This window comes from Gadus morhua, chromosome 4, assembly GCF_902167405.1.
Source record: "Gadus morhua chromosome 4, gadMor3.0, whole genome shotgun sequence".
In the NCBI taxonomy this organism is placed as follows: domain Eukaryota; kingdom Metazoa; phylum Chordata; class Actinopteri; order Gadiformes; family Gadidae; genus Gadus; species Gadus morhua.
Genome location: NC_044051.1, coordinates 33,865,584 through 33,891,505, shown reverse-complemented (window position 1 = coordinate 33,891,505; position 25,922 = coordinate 33,865,584). Strand labels below are relative to the sequence as shown.

The window sequence follows — 25,922 nt, the reverse complement described above, 5'->3', positions numbered from 1 at the left end:
CTGGGCGGGTCCCTCGGCTACCTGGGGCTTGGACAAAGGGTGGAGGAGTGTGGCATCCCGCCACGTGGTCATCGGCCTGGACGGGCCCGGGGGTACCGTGGAGGACTGGATATACCACCCCACCCACCAGCCGGCGACGGAGAGCAGCCCTTTTGGCTCCCCAATCAGGGTGATTGGGGGACACCTGGCCGAAAAGCACGGGAGCCATCTTAAGTGGAGGTCCAGCACAGCACAGCACGGGTCGGGAGCAGGAAGAAGGGCTCGTGGCAGTGAGAGAGCCTAGAGGCCCACGGAGGCTCTAGAGACCACGTCTCCTTCTTTGATTGTTTGAGTTAAGTTGATTGTTAAATAAATGCCTGCCATGGCTTTAACCCCAATGCGAGCGAGTTTTGTACGTGGATTCCGCTCAACCGAGCACCGGGATACCACACTATGGTATGTGTGTGTATTAGTATGCATGCTTTTCACAGTAGTACCCAGAGGGCCTCCATGTCCTCCACGTCAGGTCCTGCCTGCCAGGGGCGTGTTCTGGGGTTCATGGCTCCCCTGTGCTTCACCAGCCCGGACTTCACATACGTGTTGGATTGAACTTTGTGGTGGCTGAGTGGTGGGCCATTCAGTTGAATAAACATCAAGGACGACACTGTGACCAAGTGCAGACTGCATCTCAGGGGGCACACTATGACGTTCATTAAGCTGAACCCCCTCTCACACTCAGCAGTGCTAACTGGAATGAGATGGTCGATATTCAGGGAGTGGTGCAAGGTTTTCTGGAATGATGCTTGAGTTATCCTTAAAATCCCTATAGCCTTCAAGAATTTTTCTGTCATCAAGTCTGAACCTTTGGGCAAGTTGTTTCAACTTGGGATTCCCCATACTGCTCCTCTGGGGAACAGGCCAGTTTGCTGGGAAAATAACTAAAGAAAATAAATAATAAAATAAAAATATTTATATATATAAATACAAATATTTATAAATATTTATATTTTTATTGGTTTAACCGCCAACCGCGCCGAATTTAATTGAAATATATTTTTTGAAATTGAAAAAAAAAAAAATTGTCGCGTCATCCGCCCGATCCACGGTTCGAGCCGCGGAGTCCACGGCTGCAACCGCCAACCTCGCATCTCCAAATTGAGGCTTTAACATAGCGACCAAGCTATAGCGAAGTTGATACGCCGAAAAACCGGAGTTTAATATGGATAGTAAAACTCTGACTGACTTTCCACTCATTTTGACGTGGGCAGTACACGGATAGCATGACTACGCATTGGCCAATCTGAATGCTCGTAGTCACTTAATAGTTTCGTCAAGTAAAATTGATTTATAAATCACAAAAACAACTCATGTGAATTGATCATCTTCAGTCTTACTTTGTAACTTGAGGCCTTTTTCGGGCATCTGTTGGAGTGGGAGCACTCGAAGCGTCTTCTGTCAAAAATCGCCTGATATCCATGGCTAATTAATGACAGGTATGATAATCCACAACGCGCAGGGCCATGTGTTTACTATACTTCCTGTTTACATATTTTCCTGGATCCTGATTGGTGTTGCTGCCGCAGCCGCAAGGCACTGATTGGAGGGTCACAGACCATAATAGCATAGGCCAGATGAAAATGATTCAGATTACAGCGTTTATTTGTTCAACAATATGAAACCTTGTCTTAGGTGTTTTAAAATGATGCTGAATTTATTTCCGATTATTTCCAACGGCAGAATACAAGGCACAGGGAACTTTGAGGTGCGTAAACGCTATTTCCTAAATTCCAGAGGTGCGTAAACGGCGTTTACGTGCGTTTACCCTCCACTACAGCCCTGTGTAGGATAATATATTAACTATACCACTTTGTGATGTTGATGGATTGCAAGATTCCAGAAATGTACAGGTATAGGAAGGAAAGAGAGAGAGAGAGAGAGAGAGAGAGAGAGGAGAGAGAGAGAGAGAGAGAGAGAGAGAGAGAGAGAGAGAGAGAGAGAGAGAGAGAGAGAGAGAGAGAGAGAGAGAGAGAACACTGGATTCAATATTCAAGTGATTTGTTTGTCTTGATGCTTCTCAAAATTTAAAGAAGGACGTGACAGAAGTCCTTTGAATGTGCTGATATTTAAATCACAAGTTCAATATGTGCACATAGTTACTGGGGATTAACAGTTTTATAGATCCTCCTTGTAGCCTGTTGCTGGACTGTACCACTTTCACAGGGGGGTTCCTGTGGCTCAAACCACAGCTGGGGCCATATAGGGAGAGAAAGACACTAGTTGGTCATAAGAGGACACCCTATTGATTTGTTGAGCTTCACCAGTTAATTTTTCTGTGGTTTAGTAAAGTGACAGAATTCAGACTTCGTTCCAGTGGAGAAATTATTCTAACGTTCTTTACTTTTAATTGTTCCGCTATGCATTTTTTAATTCTATTCTATATCTTTTTTGTGTTGTAATTTAAGCAAAGTTACAGTCTCCAAGGTGATTAATTCTCATCTTTCAGTTCTCAACTGCTGTACACATCTGTACTGTAGTGAGGGCAGTGTGGTTATGTTGTGTCGTGGGGTTCATATTTATGATCTATGACGTCCATAATGCTTTAGTGTGACACGGTCACAATGATCTTCTCTCTCAATAAACAGATAAAGTTCAGAAGGAGTTGTGTTTGTGTGCAGGTCTCCAGTCTACTATGGATGAGGAGAGAGTGGAGGGGGGTCCTACCTCTAAAACCCCTTTGCCTGGGGAACATGGCTGCCAGAGCAAAGCAAAGAGGTAAGAAGATTATGTCTCTGTCTGTGACTGTTGTCCATCTCAGCACTCAGCAGTGATACATCATGACTCCATAAGTAGTCTGAGTAAAAGATGTGTGTGTTGTGTTGAAGCCCAGAGCAGCAGGAGAGGGCAGACTCCCCCGGACCCAGCAATCGTATGAATGAATTTAATATTAAGACGACTTTTAGTTTTGAACCTTTACTTTACAGGTTCAATGTCTTTCAAACAGCTCAATTATTGAATCAGTTTGAATTTATCTTTGGAGGTGAAGTGATTTGTTGAAATACTGACTGACTGCTCTATTTTCTATGTTAGCTGAAACGCATTGTGAATAAACACTCTATGCACAGTATAAAGGGTACTTAGTGTGTTTTTAGGTCAGCATGTACGTAAGTGCTTAAATACCATAATAACTTTTTCTGCCCCCCCCCCCCCCCCCCCCCCCCCCCCCCCCCCCCCCCCTTCAATTTCCATTTCAATAAGATGAGAAGGATTATTGAAATCAAAAGTCATGAGAAAGTAGTTGAGTAGCCCCACAATAAATGATCAAATGAAATGACATCCACAAATCCTAACTTCCATATGGTTCTTGTTTTTCAGACGGAGGCAGGAGAGGGCAGACTCCCCTGGACCCAGCTGTGTCTCCATGAAGAGTGACAGCTCTATGGGTATACCTCCTAACCTTAAAGATGGACGCCCCTCCAGGGTATCAGTTTAAATGATTTGATCCAGATATGTAGGGTTATAGTGGGGGTATCAGGTTAAATGGTTTGATCCAGATATGTAGGGTTATTGGAGGTTATCAGGTTAACTTGTTTGATCCAGATATGTAGGGATAGTGTGGGGGAATCAAAACACATGTGTTCCCACTGGCCTGCTCACTGTAATGACCCCCTACTGTGGGTTCCCCTCGTAACCCTGTTGTGCTGCTGTTCTTACCCCCTCCTTCCTGGGTCTCCTCACTGTTCTTACCCCCTCCTACCTAGGTCTCCTCACTGCTGTTCTCCCCCCTCCTACCTGGGTCTCCTCACTGCTGTTCTTACCCCCTCCTATTTGGGTCTTATGTCTTGTTTTGTTCATGCTGTTGGCCATGCAGCTCTTGCTGTTTTTGACTCTAGATTGTTTTATGAATTGTAAGGCGACCTTAGGTGTCATGAAAGGCGCCTTGAAATACAATTGAATATTCTTCTTCTTATTATTATTAATATTAATAATAAACATAAACTGTAGATCAACAGCAGAATAACTCAGTGGAAGAGGTGCAACACTATCTTGTTATATTAGCCATTTTACACCAATTCACTATAATTATTATTATCATTAGACAATCATATTGCTGTTACGAAATAGTCCTAAACATTTTGAATCCATAACATGTCTTTGTCACGACCATCTTCTCCGACCACAAGTAATGAAGCCACTAAATATCATGAAGTTGATCATTAAACAGGAAAAATTGACATGTTCCCACTGATGCCACCATCCACTAATTGATGGCTTCTGTTTTTCTCATTTAGGATCTGCTGCTGTCGAGTGCCAACATATAATCAAGTCTAATTTGAAGAAGAAGTTCTGGTGTATGTTTGAAGGAATCCCTAAAGCAGGACATTCAACACCTCTGAATGAGTTCTACACAGAGATCATCATCACAAAGAGAGGCAGCGGAGAGGTCAACAAGGAACATGAGAACAGACTGATTGAAACAGCTTCCAGGAAACCAGTCAAGGAGGAAACACCAATCAAATGTGGAGACATCTTTAAACCCCTACCTGGACAAGATAAACCAATCAGGACAATAATGACAACTGGAGTGGCCGGCATTGGTAAAACCGTCTTAACACACAAGTTCATTCTGGACTGGGCTGAAGGCAAAGCCAACCACGACATACACTTCACATTTCTCCTCACTTCCAGAGAGCTGAATTTACTGAAAGGGAAAGAGTTTAGCTTGGTGGAACTTCTTCATCACTTATTTATTGAGACCAAAGAAGCAGGAATCTGCAGATACGACCGGTTCCAAGTTGTCTTCATCTTGGATGGACTGGATCAGTGTCGACTTCTTCTGGACTTTCAATACACACCGATCTGGACTGATGTCACAAAATCCACCTCGGTGGAGGTGCTGCTGACAAACCTCATCAGGGGCAACCTGCTTCCCTCTGCTCGCATCTGGATAACCACACACCCTGTGGCAGCCAATCAGATCCCTGCCGAGTATGTTGACGTGGTGACAGAGGTCAGAGGATTCACCGACCCACAGAAGGAGGAGTACTTCAGGAAGAGATTCAGAGAGGAGACACTGGCCAGCACAATCATCTCCCAAGTCAAGAAATCAAGAAGCCTCCACATCATGTGTCACATCCCAGTCTTCTGTTGGATCACTGCTACAGTTCTGGAGGACATCATCAAAACATCCAAGATAGGAGAAGAGACTCCCAATACCGTGACTCAGATATACTGCCGCTTCCTGAGGGTTCAGTCCATGCAGGGGGACAGGAAGTATCGTTCGACAGCTGAAACAGATACACACTGGAGTTCACAGAGCAGGCAGATCATTTTTTTCTTGGGAAAACTGGCTTTTAACCAGCTGGAGAGTGGCAATCTGATCTTTTACGAGAAAGACCTGGCAGAGTGTAAAGAATATAGCGACGAAGCCACAGTGTACTCAGGATTGATCACCCAGAAAGACAACAAGTGTGTGCTGTACCAGGACAAGGAGTTCTGCTTGGTCCATCTGAGCCTCCAGGACTTTCTGGCTGCTCTTTATGTCTTGCGGTCCTTCAACTACACTGGTGTCAATCTGCTCTTAGAAGAACAACCAACCTCCGGTGATGATAAACTCCTCCTCCTCTACCAGAGTGCTGTGGATAAGGCCTTAGAGAGTAAGAACGGACACCTGGACTTGTTCCTCCGCTTCCTCCTGGGCCTCACTCTGGAGCCCAATCAGATTCTCCTACAAGATCTGCTGGGACAGACAGTAGCTAGTAGCTCGCATACCAACAAGGAAATCGTGTCTTACATCAAGGGCAAGATAGGTGGAGATCTCTCTCCAGAGAGAAGCATCAATCTGTTCCACTGTCTGAATGAGTTGAATGACCGTTCTCTAGTGGAGGACATCCAACAGTCCCTGACATCAGGAAGTCTCTTCGAAACACATGTCTCTCCTGCTCAGTGGTCAGCTTTGGTCTTCATCTTACTGTCATCAGAAGAGGAGCTGGATGTTTTTCACCTAAAGGAATACTCTTCTTCAGAGGAGGGACTTCTGAGGCTGCTGCCAGTGGTCAAAGCCTACAAAACATCTCTGTAAGTTAACTAATAATATGCAAATCCTGGTGCGTTCCTAGTGGGTATAAGGCGTATACCTGTGTATCACGTAGACTACACCACTGCTAATAATAACATATATCACAATATACAAACTATATAATATACAATAGTAGAATGTAAAAGTTATGATAACATAGAAAACATCTTTCGAGGTTACCTTATGACATGTATCTCAATATACACAATGTTATATTGCGTAACCAGGTTGAAAAGTCAAACTCAAAAGCTCTATTTATTATGAAATAAGGAAAGCCAAGAATTTATATTGTTTTAATATTATTTATTAATACTTGTATTTATATTTAAATATCCAGCTATATGTATGATAAGTTATTATTGATTTGAGGGATACAATGATAAATATACGTTAATTAGTAATAACCCACTATTTTAACCCAACCTAGTTCAGTAGTTTGGTTATATGGACGCTTTGGGTTTAACCAAGAGGATGTGTTGATAAAGAGACTTCAGGGTCATGTTGAGGAAGGGTGAGAGGTCACGAGTGAGTGGGAAAAGGAGAGAGAGGGAAGAGACAAAGGAGGAGAGTACTTTATTCACTGTTGAGATCGCCCAGCTAAATGATAGTAGCAGCGCTACCCGCAATCAAAGAATTATGATTGCGCAAGCTATGGGTGGCTAGATTGTTTATAGCAGGGGTTAATACATTTGGACGCAACAAATAATACAACACACAACACTATGATATGAATCAACCAATCAAATCACACAACAAGCAGCAACGGTCATCATCACTTACGCAAATGAAAAATATGATTTCAAAGTTCAGTTTTGTTACATATAAGTCAGTTTGATGTCTTCATATAATAATAAATATATATATATTATTATATTATTGTGGCGATCACGGCCTTGGTCGTCAAGTGCCACAATGGATCCTGCGAGAGTCAGCCAGCACGAGGCAGTCGTAGTTGTGGGCGAAGGATGTGTGTTTCAGGTGTGTGTATGTGTGGTGTGTTTACATTAAGTCTCTCTCACGTTCGTGCGGAGTATGAGCCACGAGAGTCGCAAACTCTCTCAACTTGGGGTCCCGTCTGGTCGTTCAGTGTGCTCTCCACATTATTATTAAAAACATATTTTTTGGACTGGGTTTTTGGGAGGGGGGGCTTGGAGGGGGCTCAGCCTTTTTTCAGGGGGAGCTTAAGCCCCCGCTAGCCCCCCCCCCCCCTTGTGCCGCCGCAGGTTGTAACGCTAATATTCAAAACATCCTGTAGATGTACTATAACATGTATTACAATGCAATACATAAAATACATAATCCTACAATAAAAAGTCAATGTATTGACTAGTATATATTTGTTAAATTCATAAAACATCGCTAATTAAAGATTTCAACATAAGTCCTTCATTAAGTTAAAAGTAAAAGATCTAAGTTACTTTAATCACAATTCTTAACGTGTTCTGTTTATTGTGTGTGCAGGCTGAATGACTGTGGTCTGTCAGAGGAATGCTGTGAAGCTCTGGCCTCAGTTCTCAGCTCCAACTCCTCTAGTCTGAGAGAGCTGGACCTGAGTTCCAATGATCTGAAGGATTCAGGAGTGAAGCTGCTCTCTGCTGGAATGGGGAGTCCACACTGTACACTGGAAACTCTCAGGTCAGTTTCACTCAGTCAAATGGTCAAACACTTACACCACAAGTTCCACATCAGAGGGCATTGAACAGATTTACCTCCAGAAAGTTAACTGGTCTAAATGAATAAGTAAACAATGTCGTCTCAGGGCTCAAGACACATTCTGGCTACTATCTTTTTAATTTGGTGGCACCCTAACAAATGTCCACCCCTTTATTATACGTGAAAATGTCCTTGGTCACCTACCGGGGTCCATTCATGTGAACAGATACACTCATTTCAAATAAGTTTAAGTTAATGTTTTGAATGCATAGGGGGCAGAATGCATTTGAGCCGGAACACACGTGAATATGTTCTGGCACCTCCTTTGTCAAAATTAAAATGAATCGCTTATGTAAAAATAACGAAATCCTGTTTTTGTCTCTACCATCTCCTCCCTCCTCCTCCTTTGCCTTGTCGGTCCATACATGAGGTCATGGGCGTTGCTAGAGCCCTTTTACTGTGGCACCTGCCCCAGTATAAATCTGCTGAGCACCAGTGTTGATCTGCTGTGCCCCAGTATTGATCTGCTGTTCCCCAGTAAATTCTCATGCTCGACTTTTAACAAGCTCCATATTTGGCAGTGGATTAATATAACGGTAAAATGGATTATCAATGAAATGCAGTTTAAACAAAATACAAGCTCAGCCTGTGGTCCGGGTCCATACATTGCTGCGCGCATATTACTGTCTGCGCACGGCAGTGTGCATGACGTAGCCGGTGCACCGCACGCAGCAATCCCCTGATCCTGGTTAATTTAATAGTCTGATGGATAATTGCTGCTTGTGAAAGCGATTGTCGCAATGTATTTGTTTCCCACCCATGCAGTGCAGTTTGACATGTTCTGAAATTCAAATAAAAATTGCCCTGATGTACACACAGCGTTGTTTAGGGTTTTTTTAGTCAGAGAGGCTACGTAGGCAGTGTATTCCGTTACCTCCAAACCCTGTGGAAATAAGAGTTTCCTTGATGCACATGGTTGTTGGTAAAAAGCATATTTTTACTTAAAAACAAACAATACCTCAACAGTTGATTCACTTGCACAACTGAAGCCTCCCTCCAGTCTATAACTCTTGCCCTTTTAAGGAGCAACAGAATGGATGTGGCTCAATTAGCCTATGAGCCACAGCTGCAGACTATTACAGGTCTTATGCTGCGTTCGAGTATTCTCTGCGAACCGACTCAGATCTCGGATCTGACGCCACGCCCACACTTCAAGTTTTTTATTATTTCGCTCGGTCGTTGGAGGAAAACATGGACGCCACCCGGAAAGCTGTTGTCGCGGTAGCATTGGCAGAGGACCAGGCGCTCCAAAATAAGTAGGCTATAGGCCATAGGCAGAGATACGGACGCAGTAAGCAAGGTATTGCAGTAATACGAGTGATTGAAATTGCCATTTAAATCACCAAAGTGGTCCAAGCAAAATGGGCGCAGCCATCTCGAATTCTGTCTCGGAATTTTGCTTGGTCACCACTGAGTTCAACCGAGATGGCGAGTTCGCCGTCCGAGGAAAAGGGGCGTGTTTGTGCGTGTTGCTAGGCAACGTCCTCGGACCTCCGAGACGGATGGATATTAAAACGCAGCATAACACCCAGACAGGAACACATGAATCTTTTAAAACATGTTAAACACAGTGAAGAAGCCATTCACATCATCACACCCCGTTTTGAGTCGCCGGATCCACCCCCCCTCTGCGTTCCGGGACCTCCCACTTTACAAATTAACGTAAGCACTGATAAATGGGGTCAGAACAGTCTCACTAATAATAAATGCAGAGAAAGATTCACAAATGTATTTTTCGAATTACACTCTTCTCACAAATGCATTTCAATGCACACACAAATGGATATCGGTATGTATAAATGTAAAATAAATCCATAAACAAAAATAAGTTTCACAAACACATTTCTGATCCACACACAAATGTGTCTTGTTTTAAATAAATGTAATATAAATCCATAAATATATGAATAAAAAAAATATTTGTAAGTTTCATCAAAAATGTATTTGGATGTTGCTACATTCATATACAAACTGTTAAACTTGAATTTTCAAGACGCTTTTCATTTGTGAACTTGTTTGCATTTGTGTGTGAACTGTTGTGGATTTATATGTGGATTTTTGAGACTCTCCTGGCGTGGCTGGATTCACAAAGGCATTTTTTTCAACATGGAACTCTCTGTAGCCAATCAGATGCCCCCCTCGTTTTCAGCCAATCACATGACTGCAGTGACTGGGTTTTTAGATTGTCGGTGCCGTTAAAGTAGCATTAATAATCGTTTACTACTTTAACGGCACCGACAATCCCAAAACCCAGTCGAAACTAGATGGAAAAAGTGTGTAGTTCAAAACGTGACGCAGCTTATACTTCTTCGCCACCTAGAGATTGTTATGTACGATCATTGAAAAAAAACATGTTATTGACCATAGACATTTGACCGAAGGAACCGGGATGCTCGGAGGCTGGACTTATTCTTCAGAGGTCGGAACTGCAGTCATCTGATTGGCTGAAAATGAGGGAGGCATCTGATTGGCTACAGAGAGTTCCATGTTGAAAAAAAGCGTTTGTGAATCCAGCCACGTCAGGAGAGTCTCAAAAATCCACATGTAAATACAGACCAGTTCAGACACAAATGCAAACAAGTTCACAAATGAAAAGCGTCCTGTTTATTCAAGTTTAACAGTTTGTATATAAATGTAACAACATCCAAATACATTTTTCATGAAAATTGCAAATATTTTTTTAATTCATATAGGCCTATGTATGGATTTATATTACATTTATTTAAAACAAGACACATTTGTGTCGATCAGAAATGTTTGTGAAAATTATTTGTTTATGGATTTATTTTGCATTGATACATACCAATATCCATTTGTGTGTGCATTGAAATGTATTTGTGAGAAGAGAGTAATTTATATATAAATTACAAAATACATTTGTGAATCCTTCTCTGTGCATTCATTATTAATGAGACTAGCCCCATACTGATAGGGGGTATTTTTCAGTTTTTTAGAAGGTTTACTAACAGGGGTTCAGTGAAGACCTAACAGAGACAGAATGAAAAGATCAGGCTCAAATACTGTGAGACAAAAAGGCTGAACAAATCACATGACTAATTAACAGGGGGCAGGTGAGTCTGCTTAACAAGAGACATAATTAGACGGAAAAACACAGAGAACAGAAAGTCAGAATTGGCGACATCTAGTGGTCTATGACAAAAGTCAGACATTGTGACACCTCCTCCTCCTTCTCAAACAAATACCTACTAATAATAACCAGTGTAACCACTTTATTGTTACCCGCGAACAAGCAACAGCAAGGCCGAGTGGTTTGCAAAAACACTGCCCGATGTTCTGGATTCCTCTTCCTAATTTACTTGCTTGTTCCCGTTATGGCCTACACTTTTTGCAAATCCTCATCCAAGACACACATAACTATTATTTATCCTGCTTATCCTGCTCCCTATGCATACAGAACATAGATAATGTACAGAGCATAGCATGTTCGATCGTTTCAAGGTCCTAAGTTTGACGGTGCAGTTTCAGTGCACCCTTTGGACCCTACACCTGGCATCAGCATTTTAGGCCTGACTCTCTGGCGCCATGTCAAACCCCACTTATAGGGGAAATGTGACTAGCAATTTTCCACCATTAATGTATTTATATGATATATAGGCCTGATAATAATCATAGTTTGCCATAAAATATAGGGTTAATTTCTTCCATACCGGCGTGAATAGCGGTAGTGCTGCGGTGACATTTTAATGAAACTTTGCAGAAAGTACAAATCACTGTTTTAGTTTTCCGATAAAAGCAGAGTGTCTTCATGGGAACTTAAGTGGGTCGTGTTTCCCAAAAGAGCGATCACACTGGCGCCGCAATATAGCTGCGCTTTAACTCAGCACAGAACTAAAGTGGTGAGTTACCTTGTTTGCGTGCATCGCAGTGCCATTACCACTCATCTTAGCAAACACAAGACCTCATCTCACTCTATTTGTGTTGCCATGACAGTGAAAGGTTAATGCTGGCATAAGGTGTATGTTTACATTCTTCTTCTACTCATAACCATGTAGTCAGACAGTAAGGTGGACTTTAGAGTTGTTTAGTTAAGATAATAATAGATTCTTATTAGAAATGTAACTTTTCTAGGGACAATTTCTGGAGTTTTGTTGATGCTTTAGTTATCTTACCTCTAAGTCAGTTATATTTTTAAGATCTACTGTATTGACATTCATTTAAACTAATAAAACATGTCTAATAACAAATTTCAAATGTAACTTTAATCGCAGTTCCTAACATGTTCTGTTCATTTTGTGAAGGCTGAATGGCTGTCATCTATCAGAGAGTTGCTGTGAAGGTCTGGCCTCAGTTCTCTGCTCCAACTCCTCTAGTCTGAGAGAGCTGGACCTGAGTACCAATGACCTGCAGGATTCAGGAGTGAGGCTGCTCTCTGCTGGACTGAAGAGTCCACACTGTACACTGGAAACTCTCAGGTCAGTTTCACTCAATGGTCAAAACAGTTACACCACAAGCTCAAAATCAGAGGACGTTGAACAGATTTACCTCCAGAAAGATAACAGGTCTAAATCAATGAATAAATAATGTCGTCTCAGTGCTCAAGACGTATCCTTGGTCACCTACCAACCATCTGTGTCCATTCATGTGAACAGATTCCCTCACTTTAAATAAGTTTAACGGTAAAGTTTTGAATGCATAGGGGGCAGTTATTCATTTGAGCCGGAACATGCTGGAACATTCCGGCACTTCTTTGTCTAAATGAAAATGAATAGGCTACATGAAAAAAATCCATAACTGTTTGTGTCTCTACCATCTCCTCCCTCCTCCTCCTTTGCCTTGTCGGTCCGTCGCTTTCCCGGTTCAACCCCTTTAAATGCGTGAGGTCATGGGCGTTGCTAGAACCCTTTTACTGGGGCACCTGCCACAGTATTGATCTGCTTTGCCTCAGTATTGATCTGCTGTGCCCCAGTATTGATCTGCTGTGCCTCAGTGTTGATCTGCTGTTCCCCAGTAAAATCTCACGTTCAAGTTTTAACATGCTCCATATTTGGAAGTGGATTAATTGAGATTGATATAACGGTAAAAGAATGGTTACTTGTCTAATTGACAGTGTCAAAGCAACGCAGTTTAACCCAAAATACAAGCTGAGGCGTGCACCTTGTGGTCCGGGTCCTTTCACCGCGGCGCGCACATTACTGTCCGTGCACGGCAGTTTGCATGTCGTAGCCGGTGCACCGCGGCGCGCACGCAGCAATCTGTTGATCCTGCTTAATTTAATAGACTGATGGATAATTGCTGCTTGTGAAAGCGTTGTTGCAGTGTAGTTATTTTTTTAAATTTCCCACCCATGCGGTGCAGTGTTACATGTTCTGAAATAAAAATAAAAATGGATGTACGTGAAAGAAGAAGGGGCTTTATTGACCATTTCAACTTGTTTTGGGGGTGCAAATATATTTTCAGAGCAGATGGCCTACACCCAAACAGGTTAGGCTCAAAACTGTTAGGGGACAATCCTCTCTTCTCGCTCTCCCACATATCTACCCTGCCATGGTCTGACACACAGGCCACAGTCAGATCACAGGTTGAGAAGAAGCGAGACTACAGCCTCCCCCACACGTCTGCTCTGCCACCATCTGACACATAGATAGCAGAAAGAACACAGACCTTGAAGAGAGACAACAGCCCGCCCAAAGCAATCGACACCGTCCCTTTCCCCATCGCTGATGCTGGCTTGGCGAGGAACGGCCACCCCCCTCCTCTGTACTCCCCCATCAATGATGACCTCATCGTGAGCCTCATCTCTCCCATAGCCACAACAACAACTCCAGCTCCACTGTCTCCTCCCTTTGTGATTTTCCAGCTGAATTTAAGGAACTGGAATATGTTGGCATCAAACTTGTATTTGTGTCAATGATAGCATCACCACGTCATGGCCACAGAGTGATAACACCCAAGTCAGTGGAGGCTTCTATAAGACTACAGTTGAAGCAGTGCTTCACCAAAGAAAAGTAAAAGAAATAAAAATAATAAAATCTGACAATAATCCCATTTTCAGTGCTTTGGAACAGAAATACAGTCACTAAGACGAGCTGTTTTCCTAAAATCAATTCTGTGACAACAGTGCCACCCACGGTGGAACAGGTAATTACAGTGAATCAGACTTTCCTTTTGCTTCACCACAATAGATACTATATTTTCCCATTGACTTCAATGTAAATCGAGTGAAACCCCAAGCGGCTCGTCTTTCTGTTTCAATTTATCGTTATGGCAGATAAGTCCCACCCGTGAAGCAGTGACGATAGGGTAGAATTTTGCACTTCCGTCACTTGATTATGATTGACACAACACTCTGGCCAGTCACCGCCTTCATTGGACAGCTATCGTGTACTGACTTTGACAGTGACGACTGACGAACACATAAGTTATTTGTTGAATATTCATTTAATAAGATACATATTTTTTTCTGTGTAGGTGAGATTTAGTTGTTTAGGGTTAGTGTTATTTAGGGTTAGGGTTTTTTGCTAGCAGCCGCTAGCTCAGGTGCAAGATGGATTGGAATACCAGTGTATAGGGGGATAAACATCGTTGACTGTGTTCATCTTACAGGATTATTTTCAGTAATTTTCATATGAGGACAAATTACGAGTGAAAGTAAAGGGCAGACCAAACCCTCCTGTGAAAATAACACAGCTCGTTGGTGCTACGGTAATGAGAAATTTCAATTGCTCCATGTATGACAAGGTCAACTGGCTAACAAATCAATGAAGGTGTTTGAATCCAGCTAACACAGCACAATGAGAATGTGAGGAAGAACTGTGAAGTTCAGCGAAGGTTGATTGATACAACCACGCTTTTGCGACGCAAGGAGCTTGCTTTTAGAGGGCATGATGAAAGTGCAGTTTCTGACAATAAAGGCAACTACATAGAGTTTGCTGATGTGGTCGCCCGTTATGACGAGGCCTTGTCTTCCAATTTAGAGTAATCTACTGCTCTTTCGGGAATGTCAAAGACGATTCAGAACGATCTGATTGAATCTGCTCCAGCTGTCATTCAAGAGGAGATTAAACGCGAAATAGTCAAAGCACTATTTTCTTGTGGCAGGTTGATGAGACTACTGATATTTCATGTAGTAGGCAGCTGTCCATTATCGTGAGATATGTTGATGTTGCTGGGGTGATCCAGGAACGTTTTCTCAGATTCTTTGACGTGCCAGATGGCAGAGATGCTATTTAAAAAAAATGTAGACAGTGAAATGGCAGTTTATGATTGCAGAAACAAACTTGTTGGTCAAACGTATGATGGAGCAGCTGTCATGGCATCATCTCTTAATGGCTTACAGGCCAAAGTAAAAGCTGTTGCTCCATACGCGCAGTTTGTTCACTGTTATGCTCACCGGCTCAATCTTGTGCTCAGTCAAGGTGCACGGTGTATCCAAGAGGCAAGAGTTTTCTTTGGTAATTTCACTGGCTTCTCAACATTTTTCACCAGGTCAACTAAGGCCACGTTTATACGTAGCAGGGTATTTATAGAAACAAATATTTCCCCCCCTCCATTTTCAAAGTTGTCGTTTACATCAAAACGCATAAATACGCCGTCGAGCGCCATTATAACTATGCCAAACCTATGGGCGGCAGTGTAGGGAGAAGGAAAAAAGCCATGCAAGCCAATCAGAATCCTCAGAATCAACAACAACGAATAACACAAGCGTCTTCCTGTAACAAACAAACTGTAAACATAGGGCGCTCATATGACGTTAAGCATTTCCTGGCGCATAATGTGACGCTTCAGAACCTAAAATCCAGTTTCTCCCCGTTGACACGACAACACATAACCGGCGTTTTCAGAAATCTCCACTTTGGCCGGAGTTTTTAGAAATGATCGTTTTCTGTGATAAATGAGAGGCCAAACCGCGGGGAAATATCTGCGTTTTCCCTTCGTGTAAACGGGGAGAATGATGTATTTGGAGGAGAGTGATTTTTCCCGCCTTCCTAGAATTGCCCCTACCCAGTGGAACTTTCGTCAAGAATTGTTGGCACTGTTGCAAACAATTATGATAAATTGCTTGATGTTTTTGACAGGATGGTTCAGAGTGGTGATGATGATGACACAATAAATAGAGCAGTGGGGTATACCACGAAGCTCGCTGAACATACCCAGGCTTTCTTGGGAAAACCTAGCTCGACAGAGCCGCAACTCGCAATCAGAGTTAAATGGTACCACGAAGCTCACTTTAGATTCAATTAGTTGAACCAGGTTTTCCGCTTTAGGTTCATTGCGCGTTCACGTGAAAGGGGTGTTTTTTGCGTCATTTTTCCCACCTTTACGATAGATCAAGCAGTCTATATGCGTATAAGTGAAAAGATTCTGCATATTGTCTGTAAAATAACTATGCCAAATGCAGAATTGTTCGCCATTAATCCAAATAGAATAACTATGCCAAATGCAGAATTGTTCGCCATTAATCCAAATAGAATGATGATGATTTAAAAATGCATAAGCAACGTCCATCCTGCCTTATTCTATCATTTAGGGAATTCACTTTAAATACACCCTATTTAAGAAATGTATCGCATGTTTTTGACCGCTGAGAGGTAGCAGCTGTAGCGCAGTGGATTAGTAGGCCTATAAGACCCGAACGCCAGCGACCGGGGTTCAAATTCGCCGGTCTATCATCATGCATTTTACCCCCATAGATGTGGTACCAGCACGGCCTTGAAAATATGGGTTCAAGTTCGAAATAAGCACAAAAATATAATTCCATAAGCTTTAGTGAATAAGTATTCCATATGCATGAGAATTAGGACTTTTTAAGCTTCACATAAATTCACGTCACTTGGGAGTCGAACCCCCGCGCAAAAATTCAAAAAACTGACGCGCTACCTCCACTCTAGCACTCTGTCACTGAGACACAATGTGCAACAGTAATCATTGTCTACATAAGGTCCAAAAGGACGATCAAATAACGAACACCCTCTGATGAGAATCTGTATCTCTCATGAAGAACCCCAATTTCGTTGTTTGCACAATGACAATAAAGTCTGAAATCTGAATACCGTCAGACAATGCCAAGGGATCGGTTCTGTCCCGTAAAACCCTTGTCTATGGAGAAGTGCGCCGGGGTCCACGGGAACACCCACAAATGGTGACGCCATTGTCAGAGGAGGGGCTAGGAAGCTGCGCACGCCGATTTAAGTAGCAGATCTCCGGCTAGACTAAGCCGAAAAACTGCTCCCGACCAGGTTTGGTTGCGAGCATAAGTCACCATGGTGATACAGCGACGCTAAAAGAGATCGACTTTCGTGGTACAACTAACCCAGGCTTGGAGCTCAACATACCTCGCTAACCCTCTAAGCGAGCTTCGTGGTACAGGGCCCTGATGGAATCATGAAAGATTTGGAGGATTTTTAATTTATTTTCATGTTGCTGACATAGAATCAGGTTCTGGCAGAAACAGATTTTGTTTTCAACATTTTACAACATAGAGCTGCAGATGTGGTTTTCTAAAAAGCACGGGTTAACGCTCTTCTGTCCTTTATCACAGAGAAGACTTCAGAGGTGTCATTTTGTGCCATCTATGAAAAGGCTGTTGATATGGCCTATGATCCAGCACAGAATCCAAGGACAAGAAACCGTGGTCCAGAACCAAAAGAGTGTTACAAAGGAGTGTACATGGCTGTGTTGAACAAACTCATCGATCAAATCACAACACGCTTTGCAAACATTGAGAACCAGGGTTTTTCTTCAACTGCTCAATTCAGCTTCATTTCAAGAAATGTCAGTTGGATACCTTTCCAACTGAGGCATTTGACTGCTTGTTGAAGGGATATGGCCAGTTGTTTAAATCAGACAGATTAAAGGCATTTTTGCAAGTTCTATATTAAGACAGGGATTTTCACACTGGAAAGGTTAAACTTTGTGACTTCATTGCATTTTTCAAGCAGGGTGGACTTGACAAAGTTATGTCAGAGGTTTATTGGCTATTGTGCTTAATTGCTACAATAGGAGTGACATCTGCTGGTGTGGAGAGAAGTTTTTCATATCTAAAACGTCTTAAAACTTACACACGCAATACCATAGGACAGGAGCGTCTGCGAAACTTGGCTTTTGTTGCAATTGAAAGGAGAACAGTTAAATCCTTAGAATGAACTCCCAGTTGGTATATGAGTTATAGACCACTTCACCAGGATGACCAGGAGGGCAGAATTTAACTACAAGGTGAGAGATAGGTTAGGCATGTTATCTTGTTGCCTAGACGGGCGGTTACTTCACTTATGCTTTTAAATTGTAAGTTAAAAATAAAGGGACAATTTAACAACACAGCTTTGTGACCCACAACAATGGGCCCTATCTTGCATCTGGCGCAATTGACTTAATCACTGGCGCATATGTCGTTGCTAGTTTGCAACTGGCGCAGAGCATTCTTTTCCCTCCTGCGCCACGTTTCGGTAAATTAGGGAATGATCTTGCGCCCCAAGGGGAGGTTCGGCGAAAGGAGGAGGCGTGTTCTGGCGCAAACGTTCCCTGGTGCTATTTTGCAGTTTCAGAAACCACTTGTGCCACAAACCAGGAAATACCTGGTTTGAAGTCAGTGGAGGGTTGTCCAGATGCTATTTTAAGGGCGCATACATAATGTTGCTTGTGCAACTTGCGCATACACTTTGCTTCTCTGAAGTTTCGCATAATCTGCTGAACCCAAGGTTGCCTACGTCAAAACATGGCAACTTTTGCATTCCTGCTGTAACCACTAAGAGAGTAAACAAAGGGAAACTTAGACACACTGCTAACCTCACAAATCTCATACCTATTGCTTCCAAACCAAAAACAACCTTAAGGCCTATCAACAACATCATCAGGATGGGTCTACTTAATCGTAGGTCTCTTAATAACAAATCATTTTAAGTTAATGATTTTTTACCACTTTTAAACAGGATTTTATGTTTTTATCTGAAACATGGCTGGAACAAAATAACAGTGTGTAATGACCTCGCGGTGACATAACGATGTCCAGTCATAAGTATTTAATTAACAATAAATAAATTTTATTGTTACAAAAACCAGGTCACTGAAACGCGTAATCAACGGCAGAAGTCCCACACAAAACAAACCCCTGTTACCCGGGCAACCCCCAACACGGTCCCTCCAACGTGCAAGCCCCCACCCTCCTGTTCTTCCAAGGCCCTCCCCCAGCTGACCTAATGATTCGCCCCCAAACTGATTGACAAGAAGAACATTGCAATACATGCACATAGAACAACTCGCTTAACGGACAACGAAATACAATGCAACACATAACACACAAACTATTTAAATGTCCCAGGGTCGCTACAAGTGCAACCTTTCTGATAGAGAGAACTCCTCCCAACTATAACTTGTTTGAGGCATGTAGATCTTGAAAAAGAGGTGGCTGCCATATTTAAAAATGTATTTGGGGGGGAAACATGTTATTTGGTGATTTTCCATCATTCGAATACCTTTGTGCTGTTTTGACAGGCCACCACATACTCACCAAATTGTTTCAATAACTTTACTGAATTATATTCTAGCATCTCCACAGACTTTAACTGTCTAGTTATAACTGCTGACTTCAATTTTCTTACTGATGATTTGAATGTGCAAAAAAAACGTTTTACCATTTTGGACACATTTGAACTGTCTCAACATGTGATAGAGGCTACTCATTGTAAGGGGCACACTCTAACCCTGGTTATCACAAAGGGCCTCAATGTTTCTGATCTCTCTGTGACTGATCCTTCACTGTCTGACCAATTTGTGTTTTCTTTAATATATATTTTATTCCCAACATACAGACAAAATCAAGTGCTGTCAAAAAACGGTATATCAATGAACATTCGAATGTACTTTTTAAAAAGGCCATCTCCTTGCAACCACCTCTCAACCCATGTTCTGCTGATGGAATTTAATTTGAAAGTTTGAAACTCATAGATATCATTGCACCTTATAAGGTTAAAACGATTTCTGGAAAGCAAAAGGCACCCTGGAGAAAAGCTGCTTCTGTAAAAGCACAGAAAAAAGAATGCAGGAAGGTTAAACACATCTGGTGTAAAATAAAAAAATTTCACCATGATAACTATAAAGAGAGCCTCTGCACCTAAAACTTAGACTTAAAAAGTGCTAGAGAAACAATTGTTTCTAATATCATTAAAACCAATATTAATAATGCAAAAACCCTATTTGCAACTGTTGACAGACTGACCAACCCCCCAACACAAATTCCACCTGATCTCGATTCCACACAGAAATGCGTTTGAGTTTAAAGCTTTTTATACTGATAAAATTGAAGGCGTCAGACGCACCATCAATATCTCGACTTCAGACAAAACCACCCTATTCAGGCAAAAGTAACGTGGCAATGATGGCATGCTTTAATTCTATAGACTCTAAAACTCTTGTGGAAACAGTGACACAATTAAAGCCATCCACCTGTTGCCTTGATACTTTACCTACCAACCTCTTTAAGAATGTTTTTGACTGCCTAGCAATAGACACATTGCAAATAGTTAACAACTCTCTCCAGTCAGGCAATTTGAAAAAAGCCTTGAAAACTGCAGTAATTAAACCTCTAATTAGGCCAATATCAAATCTACCCTACATACGTAAAATCATTGAGAAAGCTGTCCTCCAGCAACTTAATCACTTCCTGGCATCAACTGGTTACTATGAAACCTTCCAATCAGGATTTTGAACGCTTCACAGCACCAAGACCGCCCTTGTTAAAGTTGTAAACGACATCCCTCTTAAAACAGACTCTGGCAAAACCTCAATACTAATGCTACTAGACCTCAGTGCTGCATTCAACACTGTAGACCATACAATACTTTTGGACAGGTTAGAAAACTGGGTGGGGCTTTCAGGCACAGTCTTAAATTGGTTCAGGTCCTACCTACAAAATAGGAACTACTTTGCTTCCATTGGCGACTTTGTATCAGTATCAACCAACGTGACATGTGGAGTCCCACAAGGTTTGATCTTAGGACCTTCTTTATTCAATATCTACATGCTCCCACTTGGGCAAATCATGCAAATAAACAATATTGACCATCATTGCTATGCTGATGACGGGCAAATCTATGTATCACTATCACCAAATGACTATCGGCCCATAGATCTGCTGTGCCAGTGCATTGAGCAAGTGAAAGACTGGATGTGCCGAGATTTCCTTCAACTAAATGAGGACAAAACCGAGATAATTGTATTTGGATCTAATACGGAGAGGCTTAAAGTAACCCAACACCTTCACTCTCTGTCCTTGAAAACCTCAATCAAAGCCAGAAATCTAGGGGTTATCATGGATTCAGATTAACATTTTGACAGTCACATCAAATCAGTTACAAAATCTGCATATTATCACCTTAAAAATGCAGCAAGACTTAATAATAATGATAATAATAATAATAATAATAATAATACATTTTATTTATAATGCACTTTATATTCAAGAATCTCAAAGTGCTTCAGAGAAAAAAAATAACAAAAAACTATTAAAAGGGGAACCTCAAAGAAAGTTTAGCTAAATGCTCTTTTAAAGAGATGGGTTTTGAGGTTCCGTTTAAAAAGAGCTGTAGTCTGTGGAGCCCTCAGGTGGTCAGGGAGGGCGTTCCATAGTCTAGGGGCAGCAGCAGAAAAGGCCCGATCACCCATGGTGCACAGCTTCGTATGTCGGGTTTGGAGGGTGTGAGTGGATCCTGAACGGAGTGTACGTGAGTTTGTCGGGGGGGTGAGGAGTTCCTGAAGGTAGAGGGGGGCAAGTCCGTGAAGGCACTGGTGGGTGAGGAGGGAGACCTTGTACTCAATTCTGAGTGGGACAGGGAGCCAGTGCAGTGATTTCAGGATGGGGGTGATGTGGTCATGCTTGCGCACCCTCATCAGGACCCTGGCAGCACTGTTTTGAATGTATTGGAGCCTCTGGATGCTCTTGCCAGGGATCCCAATGAGGAGTGCATTGCAGTAGTCCAACCTGGAGGAGACAAAGGCATGGACGAGCTTCTCTGCATCAGCCAGGGTGAGTGATTGGCGGAGTTTGGCGATGTTCCTGAGGTGGTATAAAGCTGTCGTACAGAGGTGTTTGATGTGGGTGTCAAAATTAAAGTGGAAAGGAAGCAATCAAATAAACAGATGTCTATAGCACTTGTTAAATATTTCAATATACCATAAATACAAATAAAGTCGGAAATATGAACCATTATTCAGAATAAAGCACAAACAAGTTGCATAAATTATAATGTTTTCAGCCTGTGCGCCGCCATCTCTGTTTTCAGAATACGATGACGTCACGGGAATGGTTGGTAACATTCTATGTTGTTTACATAGCGGCTCATAGCCTCACTAGCCGCGTTTACATGGCACATCTGATCCGCATAGATTTCTATGCGGCATAGATCTGTTCCTAAAATGTGTTCCGAATGTACTGTATACATGGCAGTAACAAAAGTGTCCGTTATGTCTCTCGCGCACACCTGACACATCTCTGGACCGGCGGCGACATAATGGATGTCTTATCACTATCGGGGATTAAATTTGATTTTAATGCAAGCACAGCAGGAGAGAGCTTTTCTCTGCCTGCTGCTTCAATGAAGAAGGAGGAGGACAGCGCAGCAACGTATTATTATATATTAACCCTAAGCTCCGCCGCAAACAAGATGAATTTGGATATGAGTCCGCAGCCAAGACTGGTGGGAGAGAGTGGTCTTACGGGAATTTAGTGGCCAGGAATCCTCGAAGGTCCAATTGCGAACTACTGCAGCTGCCATCTCTCTAAGTTAAGAAGTATTTTAACGTTCAGCCTGCAAAAGTACAAGTAGTAGCCTACTCATTTACAGTTATCTCGGACTCGCGCGGAAACTACGATACGCGAACACGTCATTAATAAACACCCATGTCCCGTCGCTAAGCAACCGGACACGCTTACCGGACTACTTTTACGGAGTGATAACAAAGACGTGAATCAGGCAATAAATCCACTTTCCTTGACAGCGGTGAAGTTCGGTGTGCTTAAAAGTACCGACGGAGATCAGTGGACCAATTGCGAACTACTGCGGCTGCTCTAAGTTAAACCCCAATCTATTCGGAATAAGTGTATACATGGCGATTAAAACGGACTACACCACCTCTTCTATTCGGCATAGAATCTATGCCGAACAGGTAATTGTATTCAGAATGATGCGTATACTATACATGATCATTTTCTGTTCCGCATAGAAATCTATGCGGAACAGATGTGTCCATGTAAACGCGGCTACTGGAGGTGATAATAACTGACATCTCCCGGCTCTGCCCGTCCACAGGATGTTGTTTACAGCTATGAAAAGTAGTACACGGGTGCAGCAGCTGGGCTACCACGCTGTCTTACAGTTCGTTCATTTCATGATACATGTAATTGTCGTGCCATTTGGGTGTGCACATGAATATGCGAAAATAGTGCAACCGACGGTGTTTGCAAATGGATTATTTCCGAAATCAATGGATTATTTTGGCGATGGATTAGAAATGATCAAGAGCATGGAGCGAGTCTGCAAATAAGACAATCTTCGAACAGTGAGTGTACTAATTTCTCTGTTTCTCTAGTACTAGAAGCTAAGTTTACCTCTCGTTCCTCTGCCTGGCAAGCGCGTTACTGCACTCTTTCTCTGCGCATAAGAGCAGCGCCCGGGTCCGATTTGACAGGTCTGTCCGTGTCTCCAGCACTATAGCCACTAAAATTAAAAATTGTTGGCACAGCATCTGGCTTCAGCCGATTGGTGGGACAGCAAAATCTCCCTCTTCAATGTAATCAGCCTCTATAAAGTGGTCGCTACATACTCTCTGCCCTCATCCCATTCGGGGGCTGAGGCGTTTCAATGCAGCTATAACCATCTTTGGAGCAGTTTAGGCTTCTTGACAGGAATGACATGGAAATGAACTATTTTACCACTCTCTTTTACCCGATAATATTTGTTTGAACATCCAGGGGCAGTACAAAATGACACCCCTGTTCTTCTTCCAAGATTTGACATGTTTATTTGAAAGCGCTAACCATTCTGATGACGTAGCGCCTGCATTTTTAAAACATGGCCGCGCCCTAGTTGCGAACGTCGTTATCAACATTTCATTTTCCAGTGAAACTACTTGAATTTCAGGTTTAATGAAAATCCATGTATTCTCAAAAATGAAAAAGCAACCAAAAAATGGTCACAGTTCTCATTGCTTCATTTCCACTTTAAGTTGTGGGTCCATTTTAACACCGAGGTTGGTGACGGATGTGGAAAGGGGGATGTTTTTGCCAGAGAAGGTGATATTGGTGATGGTGGGGGAGCGGAGCTGATGTGGCGTGCCAACAAGGATGGCTTCCGTTTTATGGCTGTTAAGTTGTAGGAAGTTGAGCTTCATCCACGCCTCTATCTCCTCCAGGCAGGTTGTCAGTGTGGATGTTGGCAGAGGGGCAGAAGAAGTGGGGGTTGTCCCGATGTAGAGCTGTGTATCATCAGCATAGCAGTGGTAAGATAAGCCATGCCTGCTAATGACACTACCCAGGGGGAGCATGTACAGTGAGAACAGTGTGGGGCCCAACACCGAGCCCTGGGGGACACCGCAGGTGACGTTGTTGGTGTGTGATTTTGCTTTGCCCAGGGCAACGTGCTCAGTTCTGTCAGTGAGGTACGAGGTGAACCAGTTCTTTACATTTCCTGATAGTCCAATGGTGTATTGCAGGCGGTGAAGGAGAATATTGTGGTCAACCGTATCAAAAGCAGCTGTTAAGTCCAGGAGGATGAGGAGAGATGGGGAGCCGGTGTCTGCTGCCATCAGGAGGTCATTTGTGACCCTGACCAAGGCTGTTTCTGTACTGTGGCCATAGCGGAAAACAGACTGGAATTTTTCAAACAAGTGATGTTGTATGAGGTGATCCTGGAGTTGTGCTGCAACTGTTTTTTCCAGAACTTTTGACAGAAATGGGAGATTTGAGATGGGCCTGTAGTTGGAGAGGACTTCTGGATCAAGGGTAGGTTTTTTTAATGTTGGTCTGATGACAGCAGTTTTTAATGCAGATGGGATATGGCCGGCCAGGAGGGAGTGGTTAATGATATTGGTGATGAGTGGAGAGACAGCAGAGATGTTGGCCTTCAGCAGAGCTGTAGGGAAGGGGTCTAGTGCACAGGTGGATGGCTTCATTTTCCTGATGACGTCCTCCACCTCTTCCTTTGTGATGCTGGAGAAGGAGCAGAGGGTCTGGACAGAGTCAATCGGTGGGTCAGCAGTTGGAAGGGGCAGGGCAGTAGTGGTGGAGAGGTGTGAGCGGATGTTATTCACTTTTTGTTTAAAAAAGTTGATGTGCATGTTGCACCTCTCCGTGGTGACATCAGATTGGGATGGTAAAGGGGGTTTGAGAAGGTGATGGATAGTTGAAAAGAGCTGTTTGGAGTTACCAGGGCTATTGTTGATTATTGCGGAATAGAACCTGGACCGTGCATTATTCAGGGTTTCAGCATATGCCCTCCTGTGTTCCCTGTATGCCTGTTTGTAAACGGTCAGACCAGAGGCCTTGAGTCGCCGCTCAAGGACACGCCCAGCAGCCTTCATTGTACGTAGTTCACTGGTGTATCAGGGTGCGGAGCGCGAGAAGGAGACTGACCTCGATGTTAAGGGGGCGTGGAGATCCAGGAGACCGCTCAGAGACTGGTTGTATAAGTCCACTGAGTCAGCAACAGAGAGGGAGTCAGTTGAGCCAGAGGAGAGATGTTGAAGGTCCAGGGCCAGGGCATCCATGTTGATATTTTTCACATTCCTGAAGTGGATCTGCCGCTTTGGTTTGGTGTGGGAGGAAGGAAAAGGGAGCTCCATTGACACAACTCTGTGATCCGAGACGCCAAGATCATAGACCTGTAGGTTGCTGATGGGGGCGGAGTTTGAGATGACCAGGTCAATTGTGTGTCCTCTGGAGTGTGTGGGGGCATCAACATGTTGTTGTAGGTTGAGGGAGTCTAGCAGCTGAAGAAAATCAGCAGCGGGCTGGCATGAGGGGGTTTCAACATGAATATTTAAATCACCCAGAATGATGGTATTGGCAGAGGTAGTACAGAGTGTTGTGAGGAGATCAGACATTTCCGGGATGAAAGCAGAGTTGGGTTTTGGGGGCCTGTATATGAGTAGAACAGTCATGGGATGGGGGGGCTTGCATGTGAATGCAAGACATTCAAAGGAGGAA

General features: G+C 42.9%; 1 protein-coding gene across 1 annotated transcript in view; it reads left to right on the top strand.

The window, feature by feature from the left end:
• The window catches only part of LOC115542396 (NACHT, LRR and PYD domains-containing protein 12), a 44,529-nt gene that overhangs the window by 6,175 nt on the left and 12,432 nt on the right, over nt 1-25,922 (top strand). Inside the window, exons 2-6 of the mRNA XM_030354662.1 lie at nt 2,655-2,751; nt 3,352-3,419; nt 4,269-6,054; nt 7,517-7,690; nt 12,028-12,201. Of these exons, the coding sequence (XP_030210522.1) occupies nt 2,669-2,751; nt 3,352-3,419; nt 4,269-6,054; nt 7,517-7,690; nt 12,028-12,201 (2,285 nt within the window). The 5' untranslated portion in view covers nt 2,655-2,668. The remainder of the gene's footprint in view (nt 1-2,654; nt 2,752-3,351; nt 3,420-4,268; nt 6,055-7,516; nt 7,691-12,027; nt 12,202-25,922) is intronic.